Raw genomic sequence first — 13,528 nt, 5'->3', positions numbered from 1 at the left:
ATGTGGTTCTGTTAATAATAACAAAAATCACAATAGTGGCTGTCTGAAGGGGTGTCAAGTGGGGACTCAGGATGTGATCAATTTTCTATTTCAATGATATATAGTGGTTACGGGTATGTTCACTTTATAATTGTTCTAGAAACAAGACCATTTTATGTACTTTTTAATGTATGGCTTCTACAAGAACATAAACTCCTCAGTATTTTGAAGGAAAAGGATTACTTTTAGATTATGTTGGCAGGCTTTAAAATGTTCTGTGTTTGACATTAGCTCATATTATGCTGTTTTTAAATATGGAAAATGTTATACAGACTAAGAATGTCTTTTAAATTGGTACTTTTCATTGGGAGAGTCCCCCCCCCCCCACACACACACAAAAGGTGATAGTCTTCTCTAAATTGGTTACACAGTTCTGGAATATCAAATACATTCTTAGGCTCCAGACTTTGAGAAGGATATGCAGATACGATAAATGTTGCCTATAAATGTGTCACCAACACTGTGAGGAGACTGGAAACGATGGCATATGAGAAACAAAAGAAATAGGAATTGGGGATAAATTTTATTTCTTAGCCTGGCTACTCTCCCCTGTTGATGCTAGCTTAGAAGTTAGCTATTCCATTTATATTCTTCTGGTGGTTAATGATAAAATGTTGACATGCATATCTGACTTTATCAAGTCCAAAATTGAGATCTTTCTTCTTCTTCTGATTAATACAAGGAATTTTAGGAACTTTGCTTCAAAACAGCCCCTCACATATTATAATTATTATCATAGGTTAGTGCGTCCACTACCCCTCCACAGCAGGAAGGCACTATAATTGCTGCTTATGTTACCAGATCTTGCTTAGATTTATGTCCACATGATCCTAACTTTCTGTAGGCTGCAGTTGTTCTGCTTCTCACACCTTCCTCTGTGCAATTTCTTTCTTTTCAAATGCATCCTTTGAATTTCCCTCAGTGAAAATCTGTTAATGGTAAATCACTTCCCATTAGCTTTCCTTGTTGTTTTGAGCTCATTCCTTCTGTTCTTCAATCATTCGTGTGATATTTATTGTCTTCTAAGTGTGAAGCTGTGGCTACAGTGATGACAACATAAAAAAAAAAAACAAGGCAACTTTAAGAAATGGTACTTAATCTTTGGTGATTATCAACCATTCAGGATCTGAGTTTTGTATTCTGCATTGTTGTTTCTTTGGGACTCAACCAAAGAATGATTACAATAGTTCAGACACGTCAAAGTCTGTAAGTGAAACTGCTGGGCTCTTGTCTTTGTCTCTCAGTCACTGAAATCCAATTGAAAAAAAAAAAACTGGCTTCCAGAAAATTCAAACAATACAATATAGACTTTGAAGTGCGGCCTGCCTGTTAAAAATTTTTACGTTCAGTTATTATGTATTTTATTTAGAAAGTACTTTAAATACAACAAATTATAAAATTCAAATTAATTTATATTGATACCCTATATGCTTGTACATTCAAGACTAAAAACATTAACTACACGCATACTTTGGAAATTTTTTGCATTATTCTATGTGGTTTAGTACTATCGCATTTTAAATATGACTAAATTCTAAGATAATTTGTGAAAAGCTCACTATATTTTTATGAATTATGAATGTATACTCTTTTTTTAACAGTGGGACTCAACTTGGAGGTCTAATTACAGTATTATGCTACTTTTTCAACCATGGAGAGGTTTGTTTTCTAGAAAATAATTTTTAAGAAATAGAAGGGGCTATATAGGAACAAGGAAATATATTCATCAAAACAATATATCATTACATGTTACTTAGGACCTCGCAATAATTTAAAGAACCTTGTGTTGTAAGTTCATATTTTAATCATGTTAATCCACATTTTTACATAATTAGAATTTATGATGTGAAATATCTTGTCTGATTTTTAGTGTCCCTATATTTTGTAGAAATAGCAAATTCTCTATTTTGTTGAAAGAGGAAATACTGTACTTGTTGAGTTCAGACTCTTTATATAGACATTATCTCATTTACTCCTACCGCACGTTTTTGGAAGGTGGTTATTATCCTCACAGCAGAAGATAAGAAATTGAAATTTAGAGTGGTTAAGTTACTTATGCAAGATTCCACATTTAGTACCTAGGGAAACTGGGCTTCCCATTCTCCATCTGTCTGCTCAAACACCTTGCTTCTCTTTCATCATGTTGCCTTTTCAATTGCACAAAATGCTGAACTCAAAGTAGAAATTTACTAACTCAGTCCAATGGGATATAGTCCACCTACAAAGAGCTCATAGAAACTTATTTAGAATATGATAGACTCATTCAACAATATACTGCGTGTGTAGCCTGTGCCAGATTCTGTTCCATGCTGAGAGGTGGCAGTGAAAAGTGAGAGAATATGACTGCTAGCTTTGGGAAACAAAATATGTAATATGTTGTGGCACCAGTTACACAGGGTTGAAGTTTTTATCCATTACTACTAGGAAAGAACAATTGGTGAATTTTAGAAAATCAGACAAAGGAGTCATGAAAATTATACATAAATATATAAACTTAAATGTACTGTTGTTTACCAATCTATTTATGTATAGACAAAACTTTTTTTGAGTATGCTAGATTAATTGACTTTCTTATACATACCATAATTCATCTCCTAAAGTTCAGTTTTGGTTTTTTTGGAAGAGAGGTAATAGTTTATGAGAGTTTCAATTCTTTCTAGAATTTTAGAATTCTTGATGTGAAACTTTTATACTCACATCTTAGAAATAGTTTAAAAATCTATACAAAAATGTCAGTGCTTCCATTTATGTATCACATTATTGATTCCAAATATTTCCAGGTGTTTTTAGAAATTTACGGTTGACTCTTTTAAAGGTGTGTTTCACAAATTCAGAGACAATCTTAATTACTTGTAGCGACAACTTGTTATGTATAAACTCTCTTGGTGTTTGTGAATGCCCTAGCTGACATTTGGTTAGGTTTTTTTGTGGACATACATACATGCCAAAGCCCTGGGATGCCAGGGTCATCACTTCAGAGCTGGAATGTGGATCTGGTTTGTCAGTTCCAAAATCTTCACCACTTCTATACCTGCTACCTTGTTTGTCCTTTAGATTTTCTTATGTTTGGCATGATATATTTATCACTTGCTTCTGAACTTGCTATATAATGGCTCTCTACCTAATGCCTATGCCCATTAAGAGAGCTCCAAACACTGAGAAGCTATCCCAGGCATTTGGAAATTAATGAGCCTAGTATTAAAATTATTAAAACCAGCATACTCATGATTTTTAGATTAATAATATTTATTGCGATGGAACATAAAGTGAAGTGAGCATTTTATTGACTTCAGGCTACCCGTGTAATGTGGACACCACCTCTCCGGGAAAGTTTTTCATATCCGTTTCTTGTACTTCAGATGTGCATTTTAACTTTGATTCTCAGGTAATTTTTCTTTATAAAACAAATATAAATAGATTTAAGTTAAGTCTCTTAAAATATACTCCACCCTATTAAGTTATAATTATCAAGTTTAGTTTTCCCTTTATTTTTAGTTACTTTAAAATAGAGTATCCAGTTGAAAAAATAAAATTACTGTGTAAACAACTGCTTTCCACTTAAGAGTCAAGACTACAGCTTTTAGGTAATCTAAATTCCTAGCAAGATGCTTTATTTTCCAATTTTTGGAAGTGATTTTAATCTGACCAGTCAGGAGTTTCATGGAATTAAATGCGTTAACTACAAAATTTAGGACTGTAGCCTTGAGTACGAATATGCTGTATACTCACAACTTAGCCACAAGGCACTGTTGTTTGGTAAATATAAAACAACTGAGAACTTAGTATATTTTGTGATATCACTAAACAATATGAACATTTAAAATTTTTCTTTTGAAAATTTATCTACCATAATATAAGGATTTATCAAAATCCAGTACAACTTTTATAAAAAAGAACAGCTACAGTTTTATTATTTACACTAAGTGTTTACATTTCTTTTTTCATATTCTAAGAGATACTGAAACTGTGTGGTAAAAGCTGTTGGGTTACCAATACATCTTTTAATTGTAGACTGGATAGTTTAAACCTCAGTATGCAGCAGTTTATAACTGCATTCTAGCGTTCTTTTTCAGTCATTGTTTTAATCTTCTTCTTTAAAATGTTCTCATGGTAATTGACTTAATATTTCACCAACACTTAACACTTTCTTCATTGCTTTTTGAGACACAAAGGTGGTGGTATGTAAAACTGCTGCTGCTGTAGAGGCTAAGTATCTTGAGATGGGCAGGGTTAGTTCACACTCTATTTTCGGACCACGTTGCTGGAGTATCAAATTTCTAATAATATGCATATGTGAAAGGAAAATAGACATTTATGCTTAATATATTTTACTTACTGACAAACTAGATGCAATATTTAAAGCTGTAATTGAGATTGTTTTATGCTAAGCATTATTATGACCCAGATATTTTCAGTTCTTTAATGGCCTTTTCAATTTTAACTGTATTGTGTTATCTTACACCAAAAGTAAGGGGTCTTTAGATTTCAACATTTTTCAATTAGCTTTTCTGTTTAGTGATAGGCTACTTTTACAGTAAAAACTTATTGGTATTAATTCTCTCTATTAAGGACCTCCAACAATAATAGAAGGCATTTTATTGCACTCTGTCTTTCCAATGTTGCTTTTATGCTTCCCTGGCAGTTTGCTCAGTTTATACTTTTTACACAGGTAAGATGATTTTAAACTAATTTAAGTTGAATGCAAGACGACTTGGTTGTTTTTATAGAAGTTGTATGATGTCATTATGTTTCTGCCCTAATAGATTTTCAAAATGTGGGATAATTATAAAGTTAACATACATGTATGATTTTTTCAAAGAAAATTATGTAATTCTACATTCTATTGGTTTAGTAAGGCAGATCTTAACAATCAACATGCAAAAGACTTTTTCAAACTATTACTTTAATTCACAACTTTTCTTGTTTGTATTTAAGATGATCTCTATAAATTTGCCCGTAGATTTTCCTTTTATCTTAGGAATCATTTTGGATGCCAAGCTACACAACATGGTAAGGGCCAATCTCCTTCTCTTCATGGTAAGGGGCATCTGCTTCTAATGTAGCTTCTTTTGTTCAAAGAGCAGAATCTTTCTGGACACCATTTCTCAAGAGCTTCAATCATGCATGACATTACTTGAATGAATTTGAGGCCATTTTCTGTTTCCCCAAACAACTAAGTAACTAATGGCAAGAAGCTGAGCTGGGGAAGTAGAGGGTAAAAGGTCAATTTTGATAAAATTTCATGATACTCAAATTTTACATTAGAACTCCTTTCCACCTAACTAACCATACTAATGATAATAACGTTCTATGTTGGTAGCGAGAAATTGTGCCAAGAAGGCTTGTGCTGATGATCAACAAAAATGAAATTATAACCTCAACTTAATTGGCGCTGCATTTTAAAGTGTTTTCTATGCTCTACTTCCTTATAGTTGGCCTTTCCAGGTTGGTAAACAAAGTCTGTGGTTTCCCTTATTTACGCCTGCCAGCATAGATTTCTAATGTGCATCACTTCCCTGCAAGCACATTTATTAATCCCCTGGTGCTGATGAGACTGTTTAAGTAGCTGTTCGGGTAATTTTGATATTCCTTATTGATTTTCTCTCCATTCGAAAGATGTTCTGGACTTTTTTCTTTTTCCTTTCATTGATGAGATATAATTGACAAGTAACATTTTGTAAGTTTAAGGTGTACAATGGTATTGATTTAATACACTATTGTATTTCAGTATGATTACTGCCTCAGTGTTACACATATCTATTAGGTCACATAATTGCTATTTCTTTTATGTGGTGAGAGCATTTAACATTTAGCCTCTGAGAACTTTGAAGTCTGTAATACAGCATTGACTATAATCACTATGCTGTGTGTTAGACCTCTAGAACTTAAGTAGATCTCTAGTTGTGAGTTGGACCCTCTGTCCAGTATCTTTCTTATTCCCCCACCTGTCAGTCCCTCGTAACCACCATTCTACTCTTCGTTTCTACAAGTTAGGCTTTTTTAGATTCCACATGTGATATCATAGCATTTGTCTTTCTCTGTCTGACTTACCTCACTTAGCATAATCCCTTCAAGATCCATCTATGTTAAATTCTATGTGTATAAAATAACTAATAGGGAATCAAAAGTTAGCTTACAGAAGAGTTTTATGTTCAATTTCAATTTTATGTTTTCAGTGCACAATGCACTCATCTCTGATTTCAGGAACAAAATTGTCCCGAGGACTTGAACTGATTTAAAACTCTTTTGTTTCCTGGAAACAAATTTTGACTCACCCTCAGACCTACTCATCTTGAGGCCAATATCTGCAGGATCATGATGAAACTTTCATCTGGAGGCAGAAAGAGAAGTCATTTTTCTATAATTTCACAGCAGAATGTTGACTCTGTTGCATGTATCTAAATGAAGGGGCTCTCCTTTCAATCAGCAATTCAAATAACATTTCAGCAACTGAGCAGAATTTTCACCCTTTAAGTGTTTCTCTTAGCCAAAGCTTATTTGTAATACATAAGAAAGGTGGTCTAGACTTGGATATTCTAACAATATTGGTCTATGAGAGGAAAGAAAGAAAGACTAACATATGCTAGACTTCAGTGTTAGAGTTTATTTCACTTAATCCTCAATGAGTCCAGTCAGATGGTTATTACAGATAAAGACACAAAGGCTCAGAGATTAAATTGAAATCAAGTCTGTCCAATTGCAAAGCTCTTGTATTTTCCAGTTTATTTTTTGTTGAATCTCTGAGGCCTTTGAACTCTTCTCTATTGAAGATTACACACTTGGCTATATTATCTTACTTCCTTGCAAAAAGGCCTTCAGCTTTCATGCAGCATTAATAAGTGTGCATTTGAAGAATATTTCTGTACATTTTATGAAACTATAATTGGGTATACCCTGTTATCTAATTGCTTTCCTATATGAGTACCTATATGACACATTTTTCATAATTAGCATCAAGATTAATTTTCCTCACAAGGTGAATTTATGAACTTCCGTTTAACAACTGCAACTATTCTACTAAATGAGCTGGACTCAGCAGGAGACAAGCAGAAAGCAATTGCATTTTTTTTCTCCTAATGCATCTTGAAACCTGTGTTCTAGACTAGTTTCTTCCCCACCTCCCAAGTTTAGATGAAATCTCGGGTGGTTCCATACATATTCCTTTCCTTTTCATTTTGAAGAAAAGTTTCATTTCAGTAAAAAAATTCTTTTCACATTTAAAAAATTTTGTGTTTTCTGATCACAGAACATAATATATATATCCATTTATTTAGTTCTTGTTCCATCAATGTTATATAGATTTTTAGAGCTCTTACAAATGTTTCATTAGATTTGTTATAAGATATTTTCTATTCTTGATGCATTTTAAAAGATTGAATATTTTATATTTGTTATATATATAGCTCTACATGTGTTAATTAGGCAAAGTCTATTAATTGTGATATTTACACTTTTAGATATCTACTACTTTTCTTCATTTATTTCAGTTACTAGAGGAAGAATGTGCTAAAATCTTTCACTTTAACAGTTGATTAGTCTATGTCTACTTTTAGTTCTGTAAATTCTTTAAATATTTTGAGGCAGTATTATGATGTGCACAATTGTTAAATATTCTTTTTATTTTTATGTAATGTGCCTTAAAATGTGTATGTGTGTGGTAAGAACACTTAACACGAGACATCCCCTCCTTCATAGATTTGTAAGTGCAGATAGAGTACAGTATTGTTATCTATAGGCACAGTGTTGTGCAGCAGACTTCTAGAGTTTGTTGATACTGCATAACTGAAATTTTATATGCAATAATTAGCAACTTCCCATTTCCTCCCCTCCACCCAGCCCCTGGCTATCACTATTCTATTCTTTGCCTCTATGAGTTTGACTATTCTAAATACCTCATGTAAATCGAATCATGTGGTTTTTGTCCCATGACTAACTTATTTCATTTAGCCGAATGCCTCATTCATATTTTCCATATTACAGGATTTCCCTCTTTTTAAAGGCTAATGTTATACCATTGTAGGTATTTGACTCAGTTTTTAATCCATTTATATATTGATCATCATTTAGGTTATTTCTACATCTTGGATATATAAATAGTGCCACAGTAAACATAAGAGTGCTAATATCTCTTCAAGATTCTCTTTTCATTTCTTAAAAAATAAATGCCTAGAAATGTGATTGCTGGATTATATGATAGTTCTATTTTTAATTTTTTGAGAAACCTTCATACTGTTTTCCATAGTGGCTGTACAATTTTGCATACAGAACTGTGTGAAAGGGTTCCCTTAATACTTGTTGCCTATTTTTTGATAATAATCATCCTAATGGATGTGAAATAGCATATCATTGTGGTTTTAATTTGTATTTCACTGATAATTAGTGACATTGAATATTTTTTATGTATCTATTAGCTATTTGCATATCTTCTTTGGATAAATACCTGTGCAAGTCCTTTGCCTATTTTTTAATAAAGTTACTTGTCTTTTCCTAGAGTATTATGAGTTCTTTACATACTTGGGATATTAACCTCTTATCAGATACATATTCTGCAAATATTTTCTGCCATTCTACAGATCGCCTGTTTAATCTGTCAATCATTTCCTTTGCTGTGCTTCCAGTAGACAGATAAAGGCGCTAGCAATCTTGAGTCACCCTTCTGCAATGAGAGAATGAGCTAATTCAAAGGTGGGCTTCAGTCTTCCTGAGGGCTCCTTGATTTCTGTTTCTCTCATATTATATAGCCAAAACCAAAGCTCGGGGACTTAGCAGAGAGATCTCATTCTTGATGTGCCCTAAGTACTGGGTCAATCGAAATCTCTCAATTGCCTCTATTAGAATCTGCTATTGGAATTGGTAGATGTCTCTTGGATAAAAGCAACCTAAAATATCTTATTCATCACTGTAGATTTTCATCTCTTCTATGTTTTTACCTTCCTAATTCTTTTTAGATTTGTTTGTAATCTGTGGCTTTCATGCAGGTTTTGAAATATTTTTTCCAAGTATTCTAGTTCTTAATGATAAGGTTGGTTCTGATTATTTTGACTATAATTATTGGAAATAAACTCTTAATGTTTACTTTTCTTATGAGTACTGAAGTATTTGTTTTTCACTTTTTTCATGTTTGCTTTTTAATTATTTTTATTTCAGATAGCTTCATTATTTCCCATGTATGTTGTGGGGTACATTGAGCCAAACAAATTTCAGAAGATCATTTATATGAACATGGTAACATTTTTAATATTTATAAGTCAAATATTAAAATCTCAGAATTTATAAAACAGAACTGTTTTGTGGGATACCTCTTTGCAAGTAGTATTTCATTAATATATATGATGTTGATATTATCCAGGAATGATTATATTGTTATATGTTTGTAATATTCAGATGTTTTATGTTCTGTGAAACTTAAAAATTTTTTAATGTTTTACTTATAATTATTGTCACTACTTTTGAAACAGCCTTTTAGCACTTTGGATTAATATGACATTGTAAAAATAAAATTAGAAAATTATGAAAAGATTAGAAAAGACTTATGACTAAGTCTTTCTTATTATATCACTCCATTTTTTAATCAAAAATGTATCTTTTCTATTTTCTTTATATCAAGTTTTAGGTAGAGAAAAAGATAAATTCTGTATATATTTTATGGTGTTGAAAATACTTAGAACATATTAGTGTGTTGAAATTCTATTATCATTTGACCATTATTAATCTTATTTATACATATGAAGTTTGTATTAGAAATGACTGTGACTGTTAACTAAGTATGCATTATACTATATTTCTAATAACAATAAAACAGATGTTTCCTTTCTTCAATTTGCAGGTTTCAGTTCTCCTTTGTTTTGTGTTGATGTTTGGAAATCCAATGTATTTATCTTCTTATTATTCTTCATCTTTGTTAATGACATTGGTAAGTGTTTGCTAAGATCATGATTTTTTTTTAACTCTCAAATAGTAGGTTTGTACATGTAATATAAGTTTCAGAGAATAAACAGTACCCTTCCTTGATTATTGTGCATGTGAAAACCTTTTCCCAAATAATACTTTTTCTCTGTCTCATCCTCGAAAAATGATCACAATACAAAGTTTCTCTCTTTAAGGTAATGCCCAAGTAAATATTTTTTAAAACAATCATAAGGTAATAAGACTTACTTTTAAAATATGCCATAATTTATTATAAAAATTAGTTATTTTGTTCTACATCAATTTAGTACACTAAATAGTTATTGCAATGACACTGCCATTGCCCAAAACATTTTTGGAACTCCTATCAAATGCCTTCACAGACTGTGGTGCATTCTTTTGAAGATCTTCATTGGTGGCAAATATTCATCTTTCAAGATTGGATTTAATTTTTGGAAATGACCAAAGTCTTGTAAACAAGATGGGTAATTAGATCTTGGGTAATACAAATCTTGATCAAAATATGGTGAGACAATAATTAGATTGATTTTCTTGCCAACTAAATTATCTCTAAAGACAATTTAGAAAGAGGAGTTTCAAAATGTTTTGAGCAATGGCAACATGATTAGAATAATGTATAGTCTCCTCATGTGACTTACATTCATAGATAACACTCATTTGGATATATATTTAGAATGGTAGTTCAATATAATTGTTTTATTACTTTATAGTCTGCACTTCTAATATTCATGAGCCAGAACATGGAGTGTTTTTCTCCACCGAAATGTTTCTGGGGTATTCTCCTTCCACAATGATCAGAAATGATATAAACCATAGTAATACCAAAATATGGCACTTTTTCATATATGGTACATTGATTAATTCTTGAGATTGTCCCATATTTTAACATTTTGCTCCCCAAGCTTTTTGTGTTTGGCCTCATAGTAAGTAATCCCTCCCTTTTCACTCTCCCAAAAACCATTTTCAACATTTGATCAAACTTTATTAGCATTACAAAGTAGGGGACTTGCAATCATCTACCTCTTTTTGTGAAAACAGTTTATTTTAATATATAGCACAGATCTAGAAAACTGCATAAAACAAATGTTTTATATGCTTTTGTATCGACCAGTATTAGTAGGTACTAATTAATGAACTGTTATTTAACATTTTTAAACTACCGTCAAGTCAAATTAGAACTTTTCTAACCATTCTAGAAGCCTTTTATGTGCCCTGCCCTAATTATAACTCCCTTGCACTGGTCTAAAGCAGGAATAATTATCTTAACTACGTTAATTTCTCCTAACTGTCCTTTGTAGTTTCATCTGTTTTCATTTTTATCTACAGATTTCCCATGTATATTCCTGGTTTTATTTCTAAGAAATTTGTTAAGAATTCAGGTCATTGAACATGCGGAAGGTTCTGTGCTCTAGATTTTGCTCTTTGAATCCCCATGATGTAGCTTTATGTCTTCCTTTGCCTTTTTTATTTATAATACTATTGATCTTCAAAAAGTGCAGGGGTTAGGGGCATTAAACCCCCATGCAATTGAAAATCCACATATAATTTTTTATTCCCTCCGAACTTGACTACTTATAAGTAATGTTGACTGGAAGCCTTGCTGATAACATAAACAGTTGATTAATATGTATTTTGTATGTTATAGGCTTTATGTATTATATACTTTATTCTTAAAGTAAGCTCTAGAGGAAAGAGAATGTTATTAAGGAAATCATAAGGAAGAGAAAATGCATTTACAGTACTGTATTTGTCAAAAGAAATCTGTATATAAGTCGATCTATGTGGTTAAAACCCATGTTGTTCAAGAGTCAACTGTACATTAATAATTGGATCTAAAACTTGGACAGGTTCAGGTTTGATCCCTTTTACAAGTCTATAGTATTTCATCAGGAGGCACTTAATATTTGGTGCCTCTCTTTTTATGGTGGCAGCCATTAGTGCTTAGTACCAGATCCGTTAATTCAATAGGGATTTCAAAATGGTTATATATCAGTTGTTCACTTATAATTCATATAGGAAAATAAAGCATATGTCTAAATGAGGGAAGTTGGGAGTAAGTAGAAAAATATTTGAAGAAATAATGGCCAAAAGTTTTCCAAATCTGATGAAAATGATCAAATGAGATAGGAAGAATTTTATTGAATCCCAGTATAAGAAACTGAGAGGAAGCTGTAATAAGACACATTATAATCAAGTGGCTCAAAATTTGTGATAAAAGGAAAATCTTAAGAACAGTCAGTGAAGTAAGACATATTAAATATAAAAAAAAGGTAAGGATGTCAGCACATTTTTCATAAGAAAAAATGCAAGCAATAAAACAGTTGAACAACATCTTTTTTAAATACTTAAAGAAAAACTATAGTAAATCTACAATTCTGTATCCAGCGACATATCTTTCAAAAATGAAGGCAATATGATATCACTTACCTCTCAAATTCTCCCCTCATGATCCAGTAGTTGTTTATCTCTTTCTCAGCTTCTGTATTCTCCATCATTTTATCTTCCATATCACTAATTCTTCTGTCTCATTGATCCTAGTACTTAGAGCTTCCATTTATGATCACATCTCATTAATAGCCTTTTTGATTTTGAATCAATTAGATTTTAGTTATTTTATTCCCCTAGAAAGGGATTCTCTTGTGTCTTCTATGTTTTTTTCAAGCCCAACTAGTATCTTTATAATCATTATTCTGAACTCCAGTTCTGACATCTTATTTATATTAGGATTAGGTCCTTGGCAGTCAGTACTGACTCTTATTATCTTTTTTTGAGGTGAGTTTTTCCATCTTGTCATTCTCTCCAGAGAAGAATAGATGAATGAGAGGACAAAATGCTAAAACGGCAACGTGACCCCGGAGAAATGTACACTAAGCAAATCAGAAGAAATTCCAAACCAAGAACAAAAAAAGAGAATATAATTAGACAGGTGAACAGAATAGAGCAATACACTGGATCTTGTATATATTTTGGTTGGCCTATTAGAAAACTAGATCCCAAAATTGTAGAAAAGAAAAGCTTTCATATGTAAAAAAATTAAATACAATGAAAGGATAGAATGTAACTGTAAAAAATGAAAATTAAAAGACAAAGAAGGAATATAACAGACAGGTGAACAGAATAGAACAATATACTATATCCTGAGTGTATTTTGGTCAGTTTATTAGAAAAACTACATCTCAAAATTGTAAAGAAAGAAAAACATACATACAGAAATAAAATCAAATACATCGAAAGGATAGAATGTAACTGTAAAGATGAAACTTAAAAAAGACTTAAATGAAACAGAAAGAAACACACAAAAAAAAGAAGTAAAAAAAGAAAAAAAGCAAATATGATCAGACAGATGAAGAGAACAGAGCCATACACTAGATTCTGGATGTATTTTGGTCTGTTAGAAGAAACTGCATCCCTGAATTGTAAAGAAAAAATAGCTTACATACATAGAAAAATAAAATTAAATACAATGAAAGGATAGAATGTAACTATAAAATGAAATTTTAAAAAGATTTTTAAAAGTTGATAAAGCGAAACTATATTAGAATAATTGGGATCCCAGAAGAAA

General features: G+C 31.7%; 1 protein-coding gene across 1 annotated transcript in view; it reads left to right on the top strand.

Annotated features, from left to right (window-relative positions):
* DPY19L2 (dpy-19 like 2) overlaps nt 1-13,528 on the top strand; it is a 94,723-nt gene that overhangs the window by 26,735 nt on the left and 54,460 nt on the right. Inside the window, exons 8-12 of the mRNA XM_041727509.1 lie at nt 1,641-1,698; nt 3,333-3,424; nt 4,609-4,708; nt 9,187-9,264; nt 9,866-9,952. Of these exons, the coding sequence (XP_041583443.1) occupies nt 1,641-1,698; nt 3,333-3,424; nt 4,609-4,708; nt 9,187-9,264; nt 9,866-9,952 (415 nt within the window). The remainder of the gene's footprint in view (nt 1-1,640; nt 1,699-3,332; nt 3,425-4,608; nt 4,709-9,186; nt 9,265-9,865; nt 9,953-13,528) is intronic.

Source organism: Vulpes lagopus, chromosome 13 (assembly GCF_018345385.1).
Source record: "Vulpes lagopus strain Blue_001 chromosome 13, ASM1834538v1, whole genome shotgun sequence".
NCBI classification, from domain to species: Eukaryota; Metazoa; Chordata; class Mammalia; order Carnivora; family Canidae; genus Vulpes; species Vulpes lagopus.
Note: the sequence above shows the minus strand (reverse complement) of the source record. Positions and strands in the feature narration are given on the sequence as shown.